We start from the raw sequence: 15,528 nt of genomic DNA on the forward strand, positions 1-15,528 counted from the left end.
ATGTTGTGGCCCAAAGACTGTCAGAATCCTTGGTGGAAAACAACTTTATTGACACACTTATGAAGGCGGGGTGAGTGGTTTTTCAGGTTGTCTGGAACATGAAGACATCATCTATCAAGTTCAAACTGCCCAGAAAGAACAGCCAGACCAGCGTGTGGTGTTTCTACATCCAGCCAATGCTTTTGGCTCGGTGCCACAAAAACACTTCGGGCAGCTTTTGACTATTTTCACCTTCCAGAAAGCATAATAAAGCTAGTCAAGGCATTATTACAAGTCCTCCAGTTCTGAATCCCAACAATCCCAAGACAGCCCCACTGCCTGGCAACACCAGGGGCCTCATCTACAACGACGTGTGTGGATTTCATACTGAAACCTGGTGTTCCTTCAAACCCAGGAAAGTAAATACACACAAAAACCTTCAGATGTCTGAAAGTGTGCGTACATCTGAACCCAAGCACATTTGCTTTGGACATCCCAATCAGGGTCCGACTGAGCCCACGTCAGAGCACCAGGCTCCTCCCTGACCACGCCTCCAGTGTATATGCAAATGAGTTTAACGGGGGGTGTCCTCCCCCCTTTGACCATCAGATAAACCAGCCATGCGTCCCAAAGACAAGAAGAGGAACTTTGGAGCCCCAGTCTCTCCATCCCACTACAGAAACCGGTTGATTTCTTTAACTTGTTAATAAAGACTTTTTCTGTACCGTTTTGACTCACCTTTGCTGACTGTCCAGCGTTATTGGACATTTTTTCTACTGCCGGTATAAAGAGGATGGAACAAACATTGACTACATCACTCACAAAATGTTTACAGAAGCAAACGTGGCAGCAGCCGCTGTCGCTAACCCTAACAGGCTAAACTTAATGCTAACCAGCTAACCCCAACCCTAAAAGGCTAACCCTCACCCAAACAGGCCAACGCTAAGTCTAGTGTTAAAAGCAGCTTAAAGTACTTCAAATGCTAATTTTACACATCTTTAACAAAAGCAGAAAACGAAAAATGAATGAATGAAAAAATATAAATGAGTCACAAACTCCTGAGGAGTGTTTGGGGGACACCACTGGACCGTGTCCTCCACCTGCTCCTGATGGTCCCCAGCAGTGTAAGAAGGTGCTGCAGGGTGGAGAGGTTGAGGGTGAGAACCAAGAACCAGCAGGTGTCAAACGGAGGGATCAAAGACACATGAAGACATATCTAATTCAATAAAGCAACATTCCAGAAGACTTTTTTTTATTATTTTTTACAAATAACTTATGTTACAAAGACAGTTTTCCCAGCTAAAAACAAAACATTTCAGATATCCAATTTTCCCCATTTCATTAAACATCAGTAAAATGTCTTCACACCAAAATACACAGAAAACTGAAAATAGTTTGTTGGTTGGACAAAAGAGAAAAGATGTTTTAAGTGCTTCAGGGACACAAATGCATCTTTTAGCCAGGCTGAAACAAAAAGAAAGAAAAGTCTGATTGTAAATTTGGCACTGGTGAGACGGATCGTCCAGATCAAAGAGCTGTTAAGGCACCACCGGCGAGTCCTGACGTGGAACCACGAGGTCATGGCGAGTAAACGTGAGAGACACCCTCAGCATCCGAGCTCAGGAGGACGCCTCATGTTGGACCAGGTCCTGGTCTCCAGGGCCCTGAATCCCATCACCTCTTTAATAGCCCAGCTTGTTGCTACTGACCGAGCGCTGCTGCTGAGCGACGGCGGCGGCGGCGGCAGAGCCGCCTCGTTCCAAACGTGAAAGGCAGCAGTTTGCGGCTGACGCTGGACCCCAAGGAGGAGTCTGTCCTGGGAGAAGGTGCGACCTGGAGGCCTTTCAGGCTGCTGCCTCAGCAGCTCACCTGGGATCGGCCTCAAGTCGCTTCTGTGTGAAGAGTTCCTCTTGTACAACTCACAGAAATCAAGTAACAGGCTGAAGAATTCAGCCTGATGTTTATACCTTTGAAAAAGAGGGAACAAGACAAAAATATAAAGTCTATAAAGCTATACTTACAGGACATACACGCCATTCGTAGAGGGAAAAGGCAGTTAAGGCAGTTTCTACAGTTACAGGAGCAGGAGAAACACCGAGACACAGCCGGTGCTGAGGGACCGGGGGGGCCTGCTGTCCTGGAGGAGCAGCCAGCGTCTGCTCGGTTCCTCTGGTTGGGTCTGACCAAATACTGGTGGTGGAGCGGTGAGAGAATCAGGCACCATCTGAGACTGGAGGTGGAGACTCGTGAGCCGGGGGGCGTCCGCATCGAGACTCCAGAGAAGCCGACATCCAGAAGGGGAGCGGGGAGAACGCGCGTCTCTCTGTGCTGCTGTGCACCCTCAGAAGTGACGCGGGAACTCGCACTGTTCACAGCGGTTGAGGGCCGGGTGGTTGAGGAAGGTGCAGGCGGTGCAGTTCCACTGAGTGCCCTCGTCATCCTCCTGGTCTGAAGCTGCTTTCACCGCACAACTTCCCACATCTAAGACGGAGGTCAGAACACACGTTTTCATCAACAACGTCACGATTCCACACGTCAGGGCTGCCCCTCCCCCGCAGGTGAAGGCCTGGGGGATGGGGGCGGAGCCCTGAGCACCAGAACTGGGTTTATGTGTGCTCGGTCAGCGTTTGCTCTCCTCCTGATTCCGACTGCAGAACCGCAGCAGCAGAGGGAGGCTCCTCTCCTACCGGCTGGCCTACGTGGCCCCTGCTGCCGGACTCTTGGGAGCCCCCCCCCCCCCCCCACATTAACAGTTAAAAGCACTGAGTGATTGGTTAGAGACCCACATTGGCTGGAATGTACTCAGACAGGATTAGCATGTAATGTGTGACTTTACCAACAGATGAAGTAACTTTGGGTTTAGGTGGGACGGGACCGAGGAATCCGATGTTGTCATAGAAATTATGGATTGCACTGGGATTAAAGTGTGGCCCTATAAAGACACAGAGAGTAGGCCCTCTAATTTACTCTCCATTCCAGAAACTCCACAGCATCAAGTCATACAAGTCATCATCTGTGTGAAGCTTTCACAAGCAGCCTAACATGCACATGCTTCTCAGCTAGAAGGCACAGAGGATCTCAACTACAGACTGCAGCCTCAGCAGCTCCATTCAGACCACCATTCCACCACAGCAGCTCCAAGAACACCAGGCTGGAGCCACGGGTGGCCTGTACGCATGAAGGTGGATGAAGTGTCTCACGGTACAGGAGATGTTTCAAGTTTGCCCGAGTCCATAAAGGACCCAGGATCTGGTTGTGAAGGACTGGATTCTCTAGACTGTTAGAAGCAAAACCTACACCAACGATCTGGCAGTTCTTCAGTAGGTTTCTAATCACAGGGGAGGAGAACACGCAGGGTCAGGAGGATTCTGCTGCAGCTAGAATAAAGACTGGTGCTAAAGGAGCCTCTGGCAGCAGGTCTGGCCCCTCCAGGTCTGGACCTCAACCCCATTAAAGGCACTCAGGGATGAGCGGGAATATCCTGACAGATCTGTGGCACCTTCTGGAGTCGCAGAAGGTCTGGGAGAACATTAGTATAAAAGCTAAGCTAAGCTAAGCTTAGTGGCCGGCAGCCGGAATTTCCAAGTTCCAAGTCAGACGTTTCACCTAGCTGCAGCAGCTAGCTGCAAGTGTAAGTTAAATGTTGGTGACATGTAACAGAGACAGGCTGCTGTCACTGCGGACAAACAGATCAAAGCAGCATCATCTTCAGATGTTCTGAGACCAGCAAAACAATACACACACACACACACACACACACACACACACACACACACACACACAGAGGGGCAGGACGCTGCAGGAAGCCTCGTCGTACCTCTGGTTTGGAGGAGATCAATTTCTTTTGTGAGGCAGTCGATGTCGATCTGCAGTAACCTGTTCCTGCATCGCAGCTGCTTCATTTCCTCCATCTGAAAGAGCAGAAGACAGCAGGGATGAGAAGCTGATGAGGAGCTGATGAGAAGCTAACATGAGCAAACACAAGCAGCGTCATCCACCCACCCACCCATCCCTCCATCATCCACCCACCCACCCATTCCTCCCTTCATCCCTTCATCATCCACCCACCCCTCCCTCCCTCCCTCCCATCAGCCCTGTCTGTGTTCCAGCAGCAGCAGACCTAGAGTCAGTCTCTATAGAGCACCCTACCCCACCATGGTCCCTTGGGACCACCTCAGCTGCCTCCACCCACTCCAGATGTTGAGCAGCACTTCAGAGACACACTGACAGACGTCCCAGTACTCACAGAAGGAACCTGACAGGCAGAGTTGGATCTCTCCATTCGTCTCCTGGTCAGGTCATTCTCCATCTCGTTGACCTCCTCTTTTAGCTTCTCCAGCTTCTTCTTCTTCAGCTCGAGCTCGTGCCACAGTCTCTCCATGCGGGCCTTCTGGTGAACCAGCAACGCTGCAGAAACACACAGCGGTGTCAGCACCTTCACGACCAAAAAGAACCAAGCAGGAACAACAGAGCTGGTGCAAATGGACGTGCTGGACACCGTCGGAGTAGACCTTCCCACCATGACTGTGAGGAAGGAGCCTCAGGTGACAGACAGGCAGGAGGACAGACAGACGGACAGACGGACAGGCAGGTCACCTTGCGTGTACGCAGCATCATCAGAGCCCATGCTGAGGCGCCGGGGCTCGCTCGGCCTCTCCCTGCGCGGTGACAGTGGATCTGACAGATGAAGAGGGTCTGGCTCCACAAAGTGATGATCTGAGGGCAGGCTGAGGAGGTTGTTGGGCTCAAAAGTGGGGGACACGACTCCAGGCGAAACAGCCGGTGGCTTGTTTGGGGACACAGTGATTTTAAAGGTGTATTTGGTATTGGGCTGAGTCACTACCACACGTGGTGAAGAAGCTGTACCTCCGGGTCCTACAGAGGAACGAGACTTAGGGGGGTGATGGTGGATGTAAGCAGGGCCCATGCTCACTTGGCCACCCATGTTCCTGGTCCCAGGAGGTCCCTGCAGAGGCGGGTTAGCTGAGATGTAGACGGTGGGGGGATTTCGACCCCCGCCGTCATCATTGGAGGCATTGGCAGAAATGTAAAACTTTGGCTGAGAGCGCGAGCTGGCCGGGGCCATGACGGCGTCCTCAGAGGAGGTGCAAGCAGCAGTTGGCGGGCTGGCAGAGATGTAAACTGTGGGCTGGCTGCGGCTCAGGCCCGGGCCTCCAGTGGAAAGAGGTGTGCTAGGAACCCCCACCGAAGAGGAAGAGGGACAGGAGGAGGAGGAAGAGCGAGAGCCGCTGCTGGTCCGCAGCACAGCTGTCGTGGTTGTGGAGTTGCTTCTCTGGGGAGATTCAAGCTTGATCTCGATCTGGTTCTTGCGAGGACCTGTGGATATATTCTGGATGTTGAACTGGCTGACTGTGGACAGGGAGGTGGGCATGACAGAGGAGGAGGAAGCAGATGAGGCGCAGGACGTCCCGCCAGAGGAGGAGGGAGCGGCGAGGATGGAGGGTGCCTGGGGGTTCGTGGGGGAGCTGATAGGCATGTACACGTGGGAAGTCTGGTGGCCCTGGTTCTGGTGCTGTGAGGTATGTGAGGAACCGTGCTGGGAGGCAGACCACGAGGCACAGGGCTGTGAGATCTGGTAGGTCTGTTGCTGGGGCTGGGAGGTGGGGCTGTACTGGGCCCTGCCTCCTTGCTGCTGGTTTAACCTGGAAGTACCAGACTGACTGACATAAGGCCTAATGTAGATAGAGTTTCCCTGTGGACTACTCAGGCCCGACTGGGGCCCACCATGTATGTGCAAAGATGTGGGGGTGTTGCGGACTGTTTGTATGTTGGGGGCGAGTGTCACAGTGATAGGGTTGAAGCGTGGGGTCTGCTGCGCAGCCATGCCGCTTCCTTTGACGCCGAGCGGGTAGAGTCCCAGGTGTTGCGGAGGCTGGGGCTTGCGTGTGGGATCCATCCCTCCAAACACATTGAGGCTCGGGTGTAGCTGCACAGGGGCTGAATGTGGCTCCTGCTGCAAGAAGTCACTGGTGGTGCCCGTGACTGTCGGGAGGGGTCCGTCACTTAGGCTGTGGGTCAGAGTCCGGCTGCCGTTCATCTTCAGGCTGTCCCGGATGGGGGCCACGTGCACATTCTGTGACTGCAGGCCCAGGTTCAGCTGGGTCATGTGATTACAAAGCCTTGAAGAGGGGTGGCCGTCAGCGAAGCCGAGGTTTCCGTCTTCGCTGTACAGGTAGACTGGACTGACCTGGGTCAGGTACTCACAGCAGGCGTCCAAGTTGTTGTTGTTCTGAGGAAAACAGGAAGGAGAACCCTTCAGAGCTTGAAGAGACAGAAGGAAACCACATCTCAAGAGTTGGAGCCACAGCCCCTGACAAATGTTACCCCAACGCGGGCAACCCGAAGGTCTCTGCTAATTCCTGGAACTTACCTGCAGGACACACTGGGAGACGACTCCCTCTGGAACTTCAGGGAACTTCTGGCGCAGGTCATGCAAAACCTGAATATCAATACGGTGGGTTCCCTGGGCCATTCGGGTGTTGCCAGGACTGCTTCTTCTGCTATCTGCGCCGAGGCCTCAGTCGTAGCAAACAGCCTTCATCTTGAACATCTTCAGGGTACAAAATAAAAACAAAATCAATCCACAATTCCTTCCCTCATCAATAATCAGAGGAACACTGACAGGAAGCGGCTGGTGTGGTACAAAGGGGTAATCAACGGAACCAAAAGCAAGCCAGCAAGAATACAAAGATATTAACCAAGGGGGCAATAATGGAGGGTTAATCTGGTTGATAAGCATCAGTGCTTCTGTCCCGGGGCAGAAAGCAGCTCCTCTATCCTGATGCTCGTCACCTCGTGCTTAAAGACCTTCTCATCATCTGTCAGAAAAGGAAAATTAGAATGTGGGTCCAGAGCAGGTAGAAATGTTCCATCAATGAAGGTCGTGTGTGATGGAAACATCAGCTCAGTTTTAGCTTCTAACTCAGTCCAGCGTGTTTAAACGTTAGCAACACATGAAGGTGCTCCTATAAGCAAGTGGCCCAGTGGAGACTTGCTTCCTGTCACAGACCAACCTCAGCGGTACCCTAATGGGCCACCACCGGCTGCTGAGCCTCACTGGTTACTTGTCTTTCCATGATGGGCCCACGTGAGCTGGAGGCTCATTCAGAGTGACCCTGCCTCTCACAGGACAGGGACAGGGGCTGGGGCAGGGAGAGGGACTGGGACAGGGGCATGGGCAGGGACAGGGACAGGGACTGGGGCAGGGAGAGGGACTGGGACTGGGACAGGGACAGGGAATAGGACTAGGACTGGGACAGGGGCAGGGACAGGGACAGGGACAGGGGCATGGGCATGGGCATGGGCATGGGCATGGGCATGGGCATGGGCATGGGACTGGGACTGGGACAGGGGCAGGGAGAGTGACTGGGACAGGGAATAGGACTAGGACTGGGACAGAGACATGGGCAGGGGCAGGGGCAGGGGCAGGGGCAGGGACAGGGACAGGGACAGGGACTGGAACAGGGACTAGGACAGGGGCATGGGCAGGGAGAGGGAGGGGGACTAGGACTGGGACAGGGACTAGGAGTGGAACAGGGGCAGGGGCAGGGGCAGGGAGAGGGAGAGGGAGAGGGAGAGGGAGAGGGAGAGGGAGAGGGAGAGGGAGAGGGACAAGGATTGGGACTGGAACAGGGACTAAGACAGGGACTGGGACAGGGAAAGGGGCATGGGCAGGGAGAGGGAGGGGACTAGGACTGGTACAGGGACTAGGAGTGGAACAGGGGCACGGGCAGGGAGAGGGACTGGGACTGGGACAAGGACTAGGACTAGGACAGGGACTGGCTTTGGAGCCAGACCCCTGCGACCCTGTAAGGGAAATGCTGCCCAAAGATGATGGCTGGACGTGGCAGGAGCTCCCCACACTACCTTGTCCTCGGGGCTCTTGCTTGAATCCACAGGTTTCACAACAACAGTGGAGAGAGCTCACATTCTAGCCAGCGCACGGAATGAGACTTCCTGAGACTGAATCCCCCTGAGCTTGTGAGGAACCGTCAGGAGGAGCTGCTGCACCAGTTCACCTGGCTGAGGTGCTTCACGTCCTGCTGTTCACACCACAACAGGTGGGGAACAGGAAATGAGCGAATAATACTGGACACAAGAGTAAGAAGACACACTGGAGGCTGGACTCATGCTAAAGCTAACGCGGCCCGTTCTACTGCCGCCCACAACAGAATTCAAAGGCCAAATCTCTCTACAAAGGAAGAACAATGTAAAACTGAAATAAACAGACAACAATTAACAACAACGTGCTCAGTTGGTGGCACAACGTGCACGTCAACCTGCAGTAGATGTTTGTTGGGTCAAAGCTGTTGCTCAACAGAGCAGGACTTCCAAAAACTGTTGTTTCTGTATTTTTTGTTCAGTAACAGTGAAAATGAGAAGAAATGTCAACATTTACGGGATTCAGTCCACAAACACACGTGCACATATATACACGTGCACACACAAAGAGGGCCTTGAACCCCTGAGGGACACGGATCAACAAAACTCATGTTGACCGACTGGGCAGACTCCCAGGAACCCTCAAGCACCCTGCAGAGGTTATAGAGCTGGTCCAGTGTTCCACGGCCAGGACAAAAACCACATGGTTCCTCCTGAATCCAGGGTTCCACTCTCAGCCGAAGTCTCCCCTCCAGTACCCTGGTGTAGACCTTGGCCACGAGGTGAAGCTCTCTGTTTACCGGTCAGTTTACGCTCCTCCTCTCACCTATGGTCATTAACTTTGGGTAATGACTTAAAGAACACGATCATGGATCCCTCAGAGATACGGGAGAGGCTCCTTCACCCGGGAGGAGCTCGGAGTAGGGCTGCAGTGGCCCGGGCACCTGTTTGAGGAGGCCTCCTGGACGCCTCCCTAGGGAGCTCCTCCAGGGAGGAGGCCCCGAGGCAGACCCAGGACACCCAGGAGAGACTATGTCTCTGGGACAGCACTGCTTCACCTCAGGGAGGGTCTGGAGCAACCCTGGCTTGTTGGGCAGGGTGGGGTGGGGTGGGGGGTCAGCGTGGACTCCCTGCTGACCTGCAGGCACATAGAGCACACCTGGCCAGGGCACCCCGAGACCATGACCATATTGAGCAGCGTGAGCTGCAGCAGCTGGGGGAACCAGCCTTGGCTGCCCCTCAACCTGTAACCGGGTCAACACCTCGGCCCACTTTTGATCGCAGCCCCTTCAGACTGGAAGCGCTCCACAGGTTTTTCTGCCTGTGGTGGGTGGGGTGGGGGGGGCAGTGGCTCCTCTGAAACAGTGAACACGCCACTGGGTCTCCTCATCATCCGTGATGCCTCTCATCAAGAAGCCCCCTGACAACCCTGCTGCGGCTTTGCCAAATATATCAGCAACTTCTAGGAGTAGAATGGGGGGCCGAGCATTTAGCTACCAGGCCCCCCTGCTGTGGAACGAGCTCCCTGTCCAGGTACGGGAGGCTGACTCCATCTCTACTATCAGATTAGACTTAAAACCTTCCTCTTTGAGAAACCTGATAGTCAGTAATTCTGTAGTTCCAGTAATTATTCTAGACATAATTATCATATTTAGAGGCTCGTCTAATTATTAGGTTAACATCTTAGTTCTGCTGCTAGAGGTCGAGGCTGCGGGGGTCCAGAAACATGATCACCTCCTCTCCTCTCCTTCCCTCTGATCTCCTCCTCTCCCCTCCTCTGATCTCCTCCTCTCCTCTCCTCTGATCTCCTCATCTCCTCTCCTCTGATCTCCTCATCTCCTCTCCTTCCCTCTGATCTCCTCTCCTTCCCTCTGATCTCCTCTCCTTCCCTCTGATCTCCTCTCCTCCACACCATGTAGAAACAATTCTGATTGTAACACATGCTATATAAAGATTGATTGAACCTGCTTTGATTCCAAAAACACGCTGGTTCCATCCTGCTGGCTGGCCCTGAAACTCCCTCCACAACAGGGACCCACCACCACCGACAGGATTCCGAGCCTTCAGGAACCACGGGCAGGTACCTGAACACTAGAGCACCGTAACATTTACACATGCTGGAGCCCTGCTTACACATGTCAAACCAAATGTTCTTTCTCTGCTAGCTACTGTTAAATGATCTCAGGACACCCCGTCCATCTGTCTGACACACGCAGCTCATTAGGTCCTCACTTGCAGAGCAGCATTCCTACCCTCCCAGTAAAGAGCATGATGGGAACCAGCAGAGGTTGAGGTCACAGCCCACTGTCTGTCCAGAAGCATCGGATCACCCCTGAACTGAAGGAGGCCACGAGCGCTGCATGTTCTGAAGGACTCCATTCAAAGCATTGAAGTCAGCAAAGCTTGACGGGGGAGGGGGCTTCAACGAGGGCCTCTCGCTGACACTGCAGTGGGGGAGGGTCAGAAGCACCAAACCCTCTTCCTGACTATGTAGCAACAGGCATCTGTGATGGGTCCTTCTCAAACATCTACTGCGCCCCCTTTTGGAACAAATGACCTGACCCATATGTGCTAATAGTGTTGTGTTGAGATGACCAAACACAGTCTCCCCAGGTGATCCGATTGACTTTGGCACGCCCGTACTATCTGCATTTGGGCTGTCGAACATTCAGCCACCCCAATACCAACAGTAGCACACTGAGCAGGAGCTAAAAAAAGTTCAGCAATACAGACAGAAATTCCACCCACTGGTTGATTGATAATTATCACTTCATGTGGGGCGACAACAAGCTAACGTTAATGGTTAGCTTTGTGCTGCTGTTTACGTCCCATTTCAGGCCAACTGCATTCTCACTGAATTTACTGGAAAGCTTCAAAGTGTTGTGTTGATCTAAAGCCCTGCTAGCTCGTTGCTAACACAGGTTCCCCTTAGCGGCTCACCTGAAAGGAGAGGAGGGCTGCACCTCTGTTAGATTATCTCCAAATATTACTGACCAGCCATCTTCTCCTTCATTTGCACGGTCTGTATCAGGTAAATTCTACATGACATAATAGAAATATTTGGTATTTCTCCATAAAAAGACACTCTCCACTCTACAATTGGCTGATTCAGCCCTGTTAACAATATTGTAGTATATTTTAGCAGTAGGCTATTGGTAGCTCCTCATATTTATGGACTCCACCCGCTCAGTCAGGACTAAGGAGCTTCTTCCATGACAGAACAAACCCCATGAAGTCCATAGCACCTGAAGAATTAAGGCCTTTTTTAAGCTAAAGCTAATTAAGACTTTCAATTTATTTGACCAATACACTGGGTAAAAAAGGGGAACACCTATAGAATAATACCCAGCTATACTGGCAAGTGGTTTCAGTCAGAGACCAGCTCCCTCACGCAGGAGACCATGGAAGCCCAGCAGGCAGAAACCCAAAGTTCCTGATCCAGGTGGTACAGACTGTAAAATACAAAAGGTATCATATCCTGAGCAGCAGCACTGGCCTGGTGCGAGCTAAGGACTATTCCTCAAGGTGGAGCCGTGCAAAGTGTCACATCCCAGCGTGACCAGCATTTGTAAGCAGCAGCAGTAACAGCAAGATTTGTGCTACATGAAAGAAGAGAGCACAGAAAGGACCGGAAACATGACTGACCCGGGACACACAAGTGTAAATGTGCCTTCAAAACAAGACATAATGTTTGCTAATGACACCCCTCTTCCTAATTACAACTGTCTTCAGCCCTGATCCGGTCCAAACATGAAAAGCAGGCCAAAGGACTCGAACTCGTCTGTGAAAAGCAACATATTAAAGAAGAGCTGAATGTTTGGTCACAGAAAAAGGCAACATAACGGAGATATCAGCAACTGCGTAAGAAAAGCTTGCTGGAGTGACTAACAGCTAGCAGCTATGCTAGCAAAAGTTAGTAAAAGCAGATCAGTGTATTAGCAGACACAACGAGCGAGCCAACACTCTTCAAAGATGGAAAGCACAAGGGCAGAAGCATACATTAACGCTCGGGTATAGCTTTATCACCGTCATCGACGACCAGTCTTCCGACGTTTCAAACAAGAGCTCAATGGAAAAAGTCAGTTAGCCTAGCCTAGCATGGACTGCATAACTTGGAGCTGAACTTGTGCTTCAACTAAAAATCAAAGTAGTAACAGTACCCTTTAACAAGATGGAATAAAACGGCGAGGGAACGTTGCCAAAGCTATTTTTATTTGCGACACTAATGTAGCGGCACTGGAAAAGCCGCAGACACACTTGAGTCCGGTAGCTTAGCGAGCTGCTGCGGACGGCTACTTTTCTACAATTGGAGAAGATTTCGGCTCCTGCTTAAAAGTTTCCAGCACACAGTCGCGTTGTTGGACTCGGGGTTGCTGCTCTCTGATTCGGTGCCATAACTCACCACAGGTCCCGGGACCACCGCTTCCAGTGCCGCCTTCAACGACCGAGACAGCCGCCGGAGCCGCAAAGGGCCGCACAGCTCGGATAAAAGAAGCCGAGAGGGTTCGAAGCCAATGCAACAGAGTCGGAGAGCCAAGCGCTGCGATGAGCCAGGCCTCGGGGCTCCTGAATGCAGTGAGCGGGGGGATAGCGAGCCTGGGGCCTGCTTGTGACAGAGATTGGGGACAGCTTTCTGACAGATCCTCTGGTTGGCCCCCCTCCCTTCGACAGCCCTCCGCTTTTCTCGGTTTTGCTCACTTCCAGCAGAAACGAATCAAAACAGTGTCACAATATGGCGGCGGCAGCAGCAGCGAAGTCTCGCGAGAACAGCGGATGTTTTCGCTCTCCCCGCTCGTGCAGGAAGGAGCCGGGGGGCTCGTCCTGCCCCCTCACCTGTGACCAGAAAGGAGCCTGGACGGAACCCTCTGAACTGGTTTACTCCAACACATCAACCGGAGGAGCCTGGTGCAAGTGAAAAGGACAACAGCAGCCTTATAAGTGCTCACGGAAACTTTGAAAATATTGTTACATTCATTCATTCTTGAGTCGAAAGGTGGAGTTAATTACAGTACGCTGCCAAGTTGACAGGATCTGTGTCAGGACAGGACCGTAGACGGGCTCTGGCAGGTACATCCCATGGCTGAGGCCACAGCAGGCTGGCCAGGGTCATACAGCTGGTCCCACAGCCTGGCCAGGGTCTATGTGTTCAGTGCCCGATCCACAGGTTGGCTTCAAACTTCTGCCACCAGCAGAGCTGCACAGGCTTGAGGCGCCCTGGTGAGGATCAAGGTGTTGGTAGCATCATGGTCTGGAGGACCAACAGGAATAACCCCAGGTTTCTTTTCAGCACTGTGGCCAAATTAATCAAGAGTCACAGTGTTTTAGATCCACGTATCCCTTCTTCCCTTAGTGGTGAAGACTTCATGAGCTTCTTCACTGATAAAGTTCTAGCTATCAGAGAAAAAGCTAACCAGGCCATCCCAACAACTGGACCATCACCAGATGTGCTGACTGTGGGAACATACAGGGTCTCCAACGAGCCCTTAAACTCCTTCAGCCCTATATATTTTTCTGAGGCGTGTTTGCTAATTCAGAAATCACCACCATGTGTCTTTGAAAAGAAAATACATGTTGTACATTTACAGGTCGCACTTAAAAATATAAGATGGAGGGTTCCAGGGTCAAACGTGAGATAATACACGGAAAGATGGTACAGGGAAGATTTTTTTTAGTTTTAATTTATATGATGCTTTTTCTAACTTTAACAGCATGCTATCAACACACCAGCAACACACCAGCAACACACCAGCAACACACCATCAACACACCAGCAACACACCGTCAATACGCCATCAACACACCAGCAACACACCATCAACACACCAGCAACACACCGTCAATACGCCATCAACACACCAGCAACACACCATCAACACACCAGCAACACACCATCAATACGCCATCAACACACCAGCAACACACCATCAATACGCCATCAACACACCAGCAACACACCAGCAACACACCAGCAACACACCAGCAACACACCGTCAATACGCCATCAACACACCAGCAACACACCAGCAACACACCATCAATACGCCATCAACACACCAGCAACACACCATCAATACGCCATCAACACACCAGCAACACACCATCAACACACCAGCAACACACCAGCAACACACCATCGACAACTCTGGCTATCCTAATTAACACCTGAACCTGCCCAGCCTAACTATCCCCCCTGACCATACTAACCCTTAAACTCTGACCACTGAACGGCCTACCTAGCCCACGGAGCCTGACCATCTGAACTAACCCGCTGAGCCTGAGCATCTTCACTAACCCTCTGAGCCTAACCATCTTAACTAACCCTCTGAGCCTAACCATCTTAACTAACCCTCTGAGTCTGACCATCTTAACTAACGCCCTGAACCTGACCATATCCACTAACCCGATGATCCTGATCATCTTAACTAACCCGCTGAGCTTGACCATCTTAACTAATCCTAACCCTTTTCCTTCCCTTGCCTTGACCTCTTCCTCCAGTACCTTTAACCATTATGGTCGATACAAACATCAACATTTTAGTTGTATCGGGATGGAAAATAATGTAAAGACCTATTTTAATTGTATAGTTGTTGGGTTTTTCTGTTTGTTGCTATGATTAAACTAGATTAGTAGCATTTTTCTAATTGACATAAACTCAGCTCTCCTGTTGCCTACATGGTTTCTTGCAGTTGTCCTTTTCGTTCAGAACTTTGATGCACGTGACTGTCATGATTATTGATAAATGCTCAGAACTATTCTCCATTTAGCCACCAGGAGTCAGTGTTCAATGACGCCACATGTCCAACACTCCAGGTTCAACCAGCAACGACAACCCTAAGAACAGTAAGAAAGAGCAACAACAACAACAATAACAACACAGCATCATGAAGTTAAGCTCCCTCTTAATTCAGCTGTAGGAGTTTAATCAAGTGGAGAATTCTGGATGAGTCTGGAACTAGTTCAACCTAAAAGTCCTAACGTAGGAAGATGGATCAACACATCTGACGAGGCGCCAAACATACCGCACTATAAAATGTTGATTTTATTTATTTGCTTGTTTGTTTTTCTATCTGTCTGTTTATTTATTTAGCAGGGACAGTACACATGAACGATCATTTCTGTAAATGTGCCACTATTAGCATAAAAAGCTATTTTCCAACCATTGTCCCGGGGCAAGATGCAAAACAGCACCATTCATTAAACAGGTGGATCGATGATCGGATGGATTTAAAATGGTGCTGATTTTAATTGTTTTAACATTTTTTGAACATGACTTTAGAAAGTGCAGGAGGAATCAAGAACCACTCCAAGGTCCTTGAACTCTTGTACCAGTTGGACCTCCTCACCTTCTTGTTTGTTTGGAGAAGACATGACATGATTTAAAACCAGTCTTGGTAAGAATGCGACCAGCTGTCTGTGTATTTTTTTGTTTTTTTTTGCTGGTTTATATGTTTCTGCAGCTTCTGCTACAATTGCATGTAATTGTTTTTGCATACTTGTGGAAGGTCGTTGATATAAGAAGCGGTCCTAGAATGGAACCCTGTGGGACTCCTGCAACACATTCCCAATAGGCGGATTCAGCACCGTTGACCAGGACACACATTTCATCCATTTTATGGCTGTTTCTGAAAAATTGAAGTGAGTTAATAT

At 51.0% G+C, this 15,528-nt stretch overlaps 1 protein-coding gene across 2 annotated transcripts; it reads right to left on the minus strand.

Moving 5' to 3' along the window:
- Positions 1 to 1,196: 1,196 nt before the first annotated feature.
- tab2 (TGF-beta activated kinase 1 (MAP3K7) binding protein 2) lies at positions 1,197 to 12,653 on the minus strand. Of its 2 annotated transcripts, XM_011611748.2 has the most exons (7): positions 12,284 to 12,653; positions 6,371 to 6,550; positions 4,576 to 6,229; positions 4,226 to 4,386; positions 3,797 to 3,890; positions 2,816 to 2,911; positions 1,197 to 2,460 (listed from the first exon to the last, which is right to left on the minus strand). In XM_011611748.2, exons 2-7 carry the CDS (start codon positions 6,470 to 6,472, stop codon positions 2,321 to 2,323), a joined length of 2,247 nt encoding a protein of 748 aa, XP_011610050.1. In that variant the 5' UTR covers positions 6,473 to 6,550; positions 12,284 to 12,653; the 3' UTR covers positions 1,197 to 2,320. The 2 variants fall into 2 exon arrangements, with proteins under 2 accessions (XP_011610050.1, XP_011610051.1); XM_011611749.2 differs by lacking the exon at positions 2,816 to 2,911 and having other exon boundaries at positions 12,284 to 12,652.
- Between the last annotated feature and the right edge of the window lie 2,875 nt (positions 12,654 to 15,528).

Source organism: Takifugu rubripes, chromosome 16, assembly GCF_901000725.2.
Source record: "Takifugu rubripes chromosome 16, fTakRub1.2, whole genome shotgun sequence".
Lineage (NCBI taxonomy): Eukaryota > Metazoa > Chordata > Actinopteri > Tetraodontiformes > Tetraodontidae > Takifugu > Takifugu rubripes.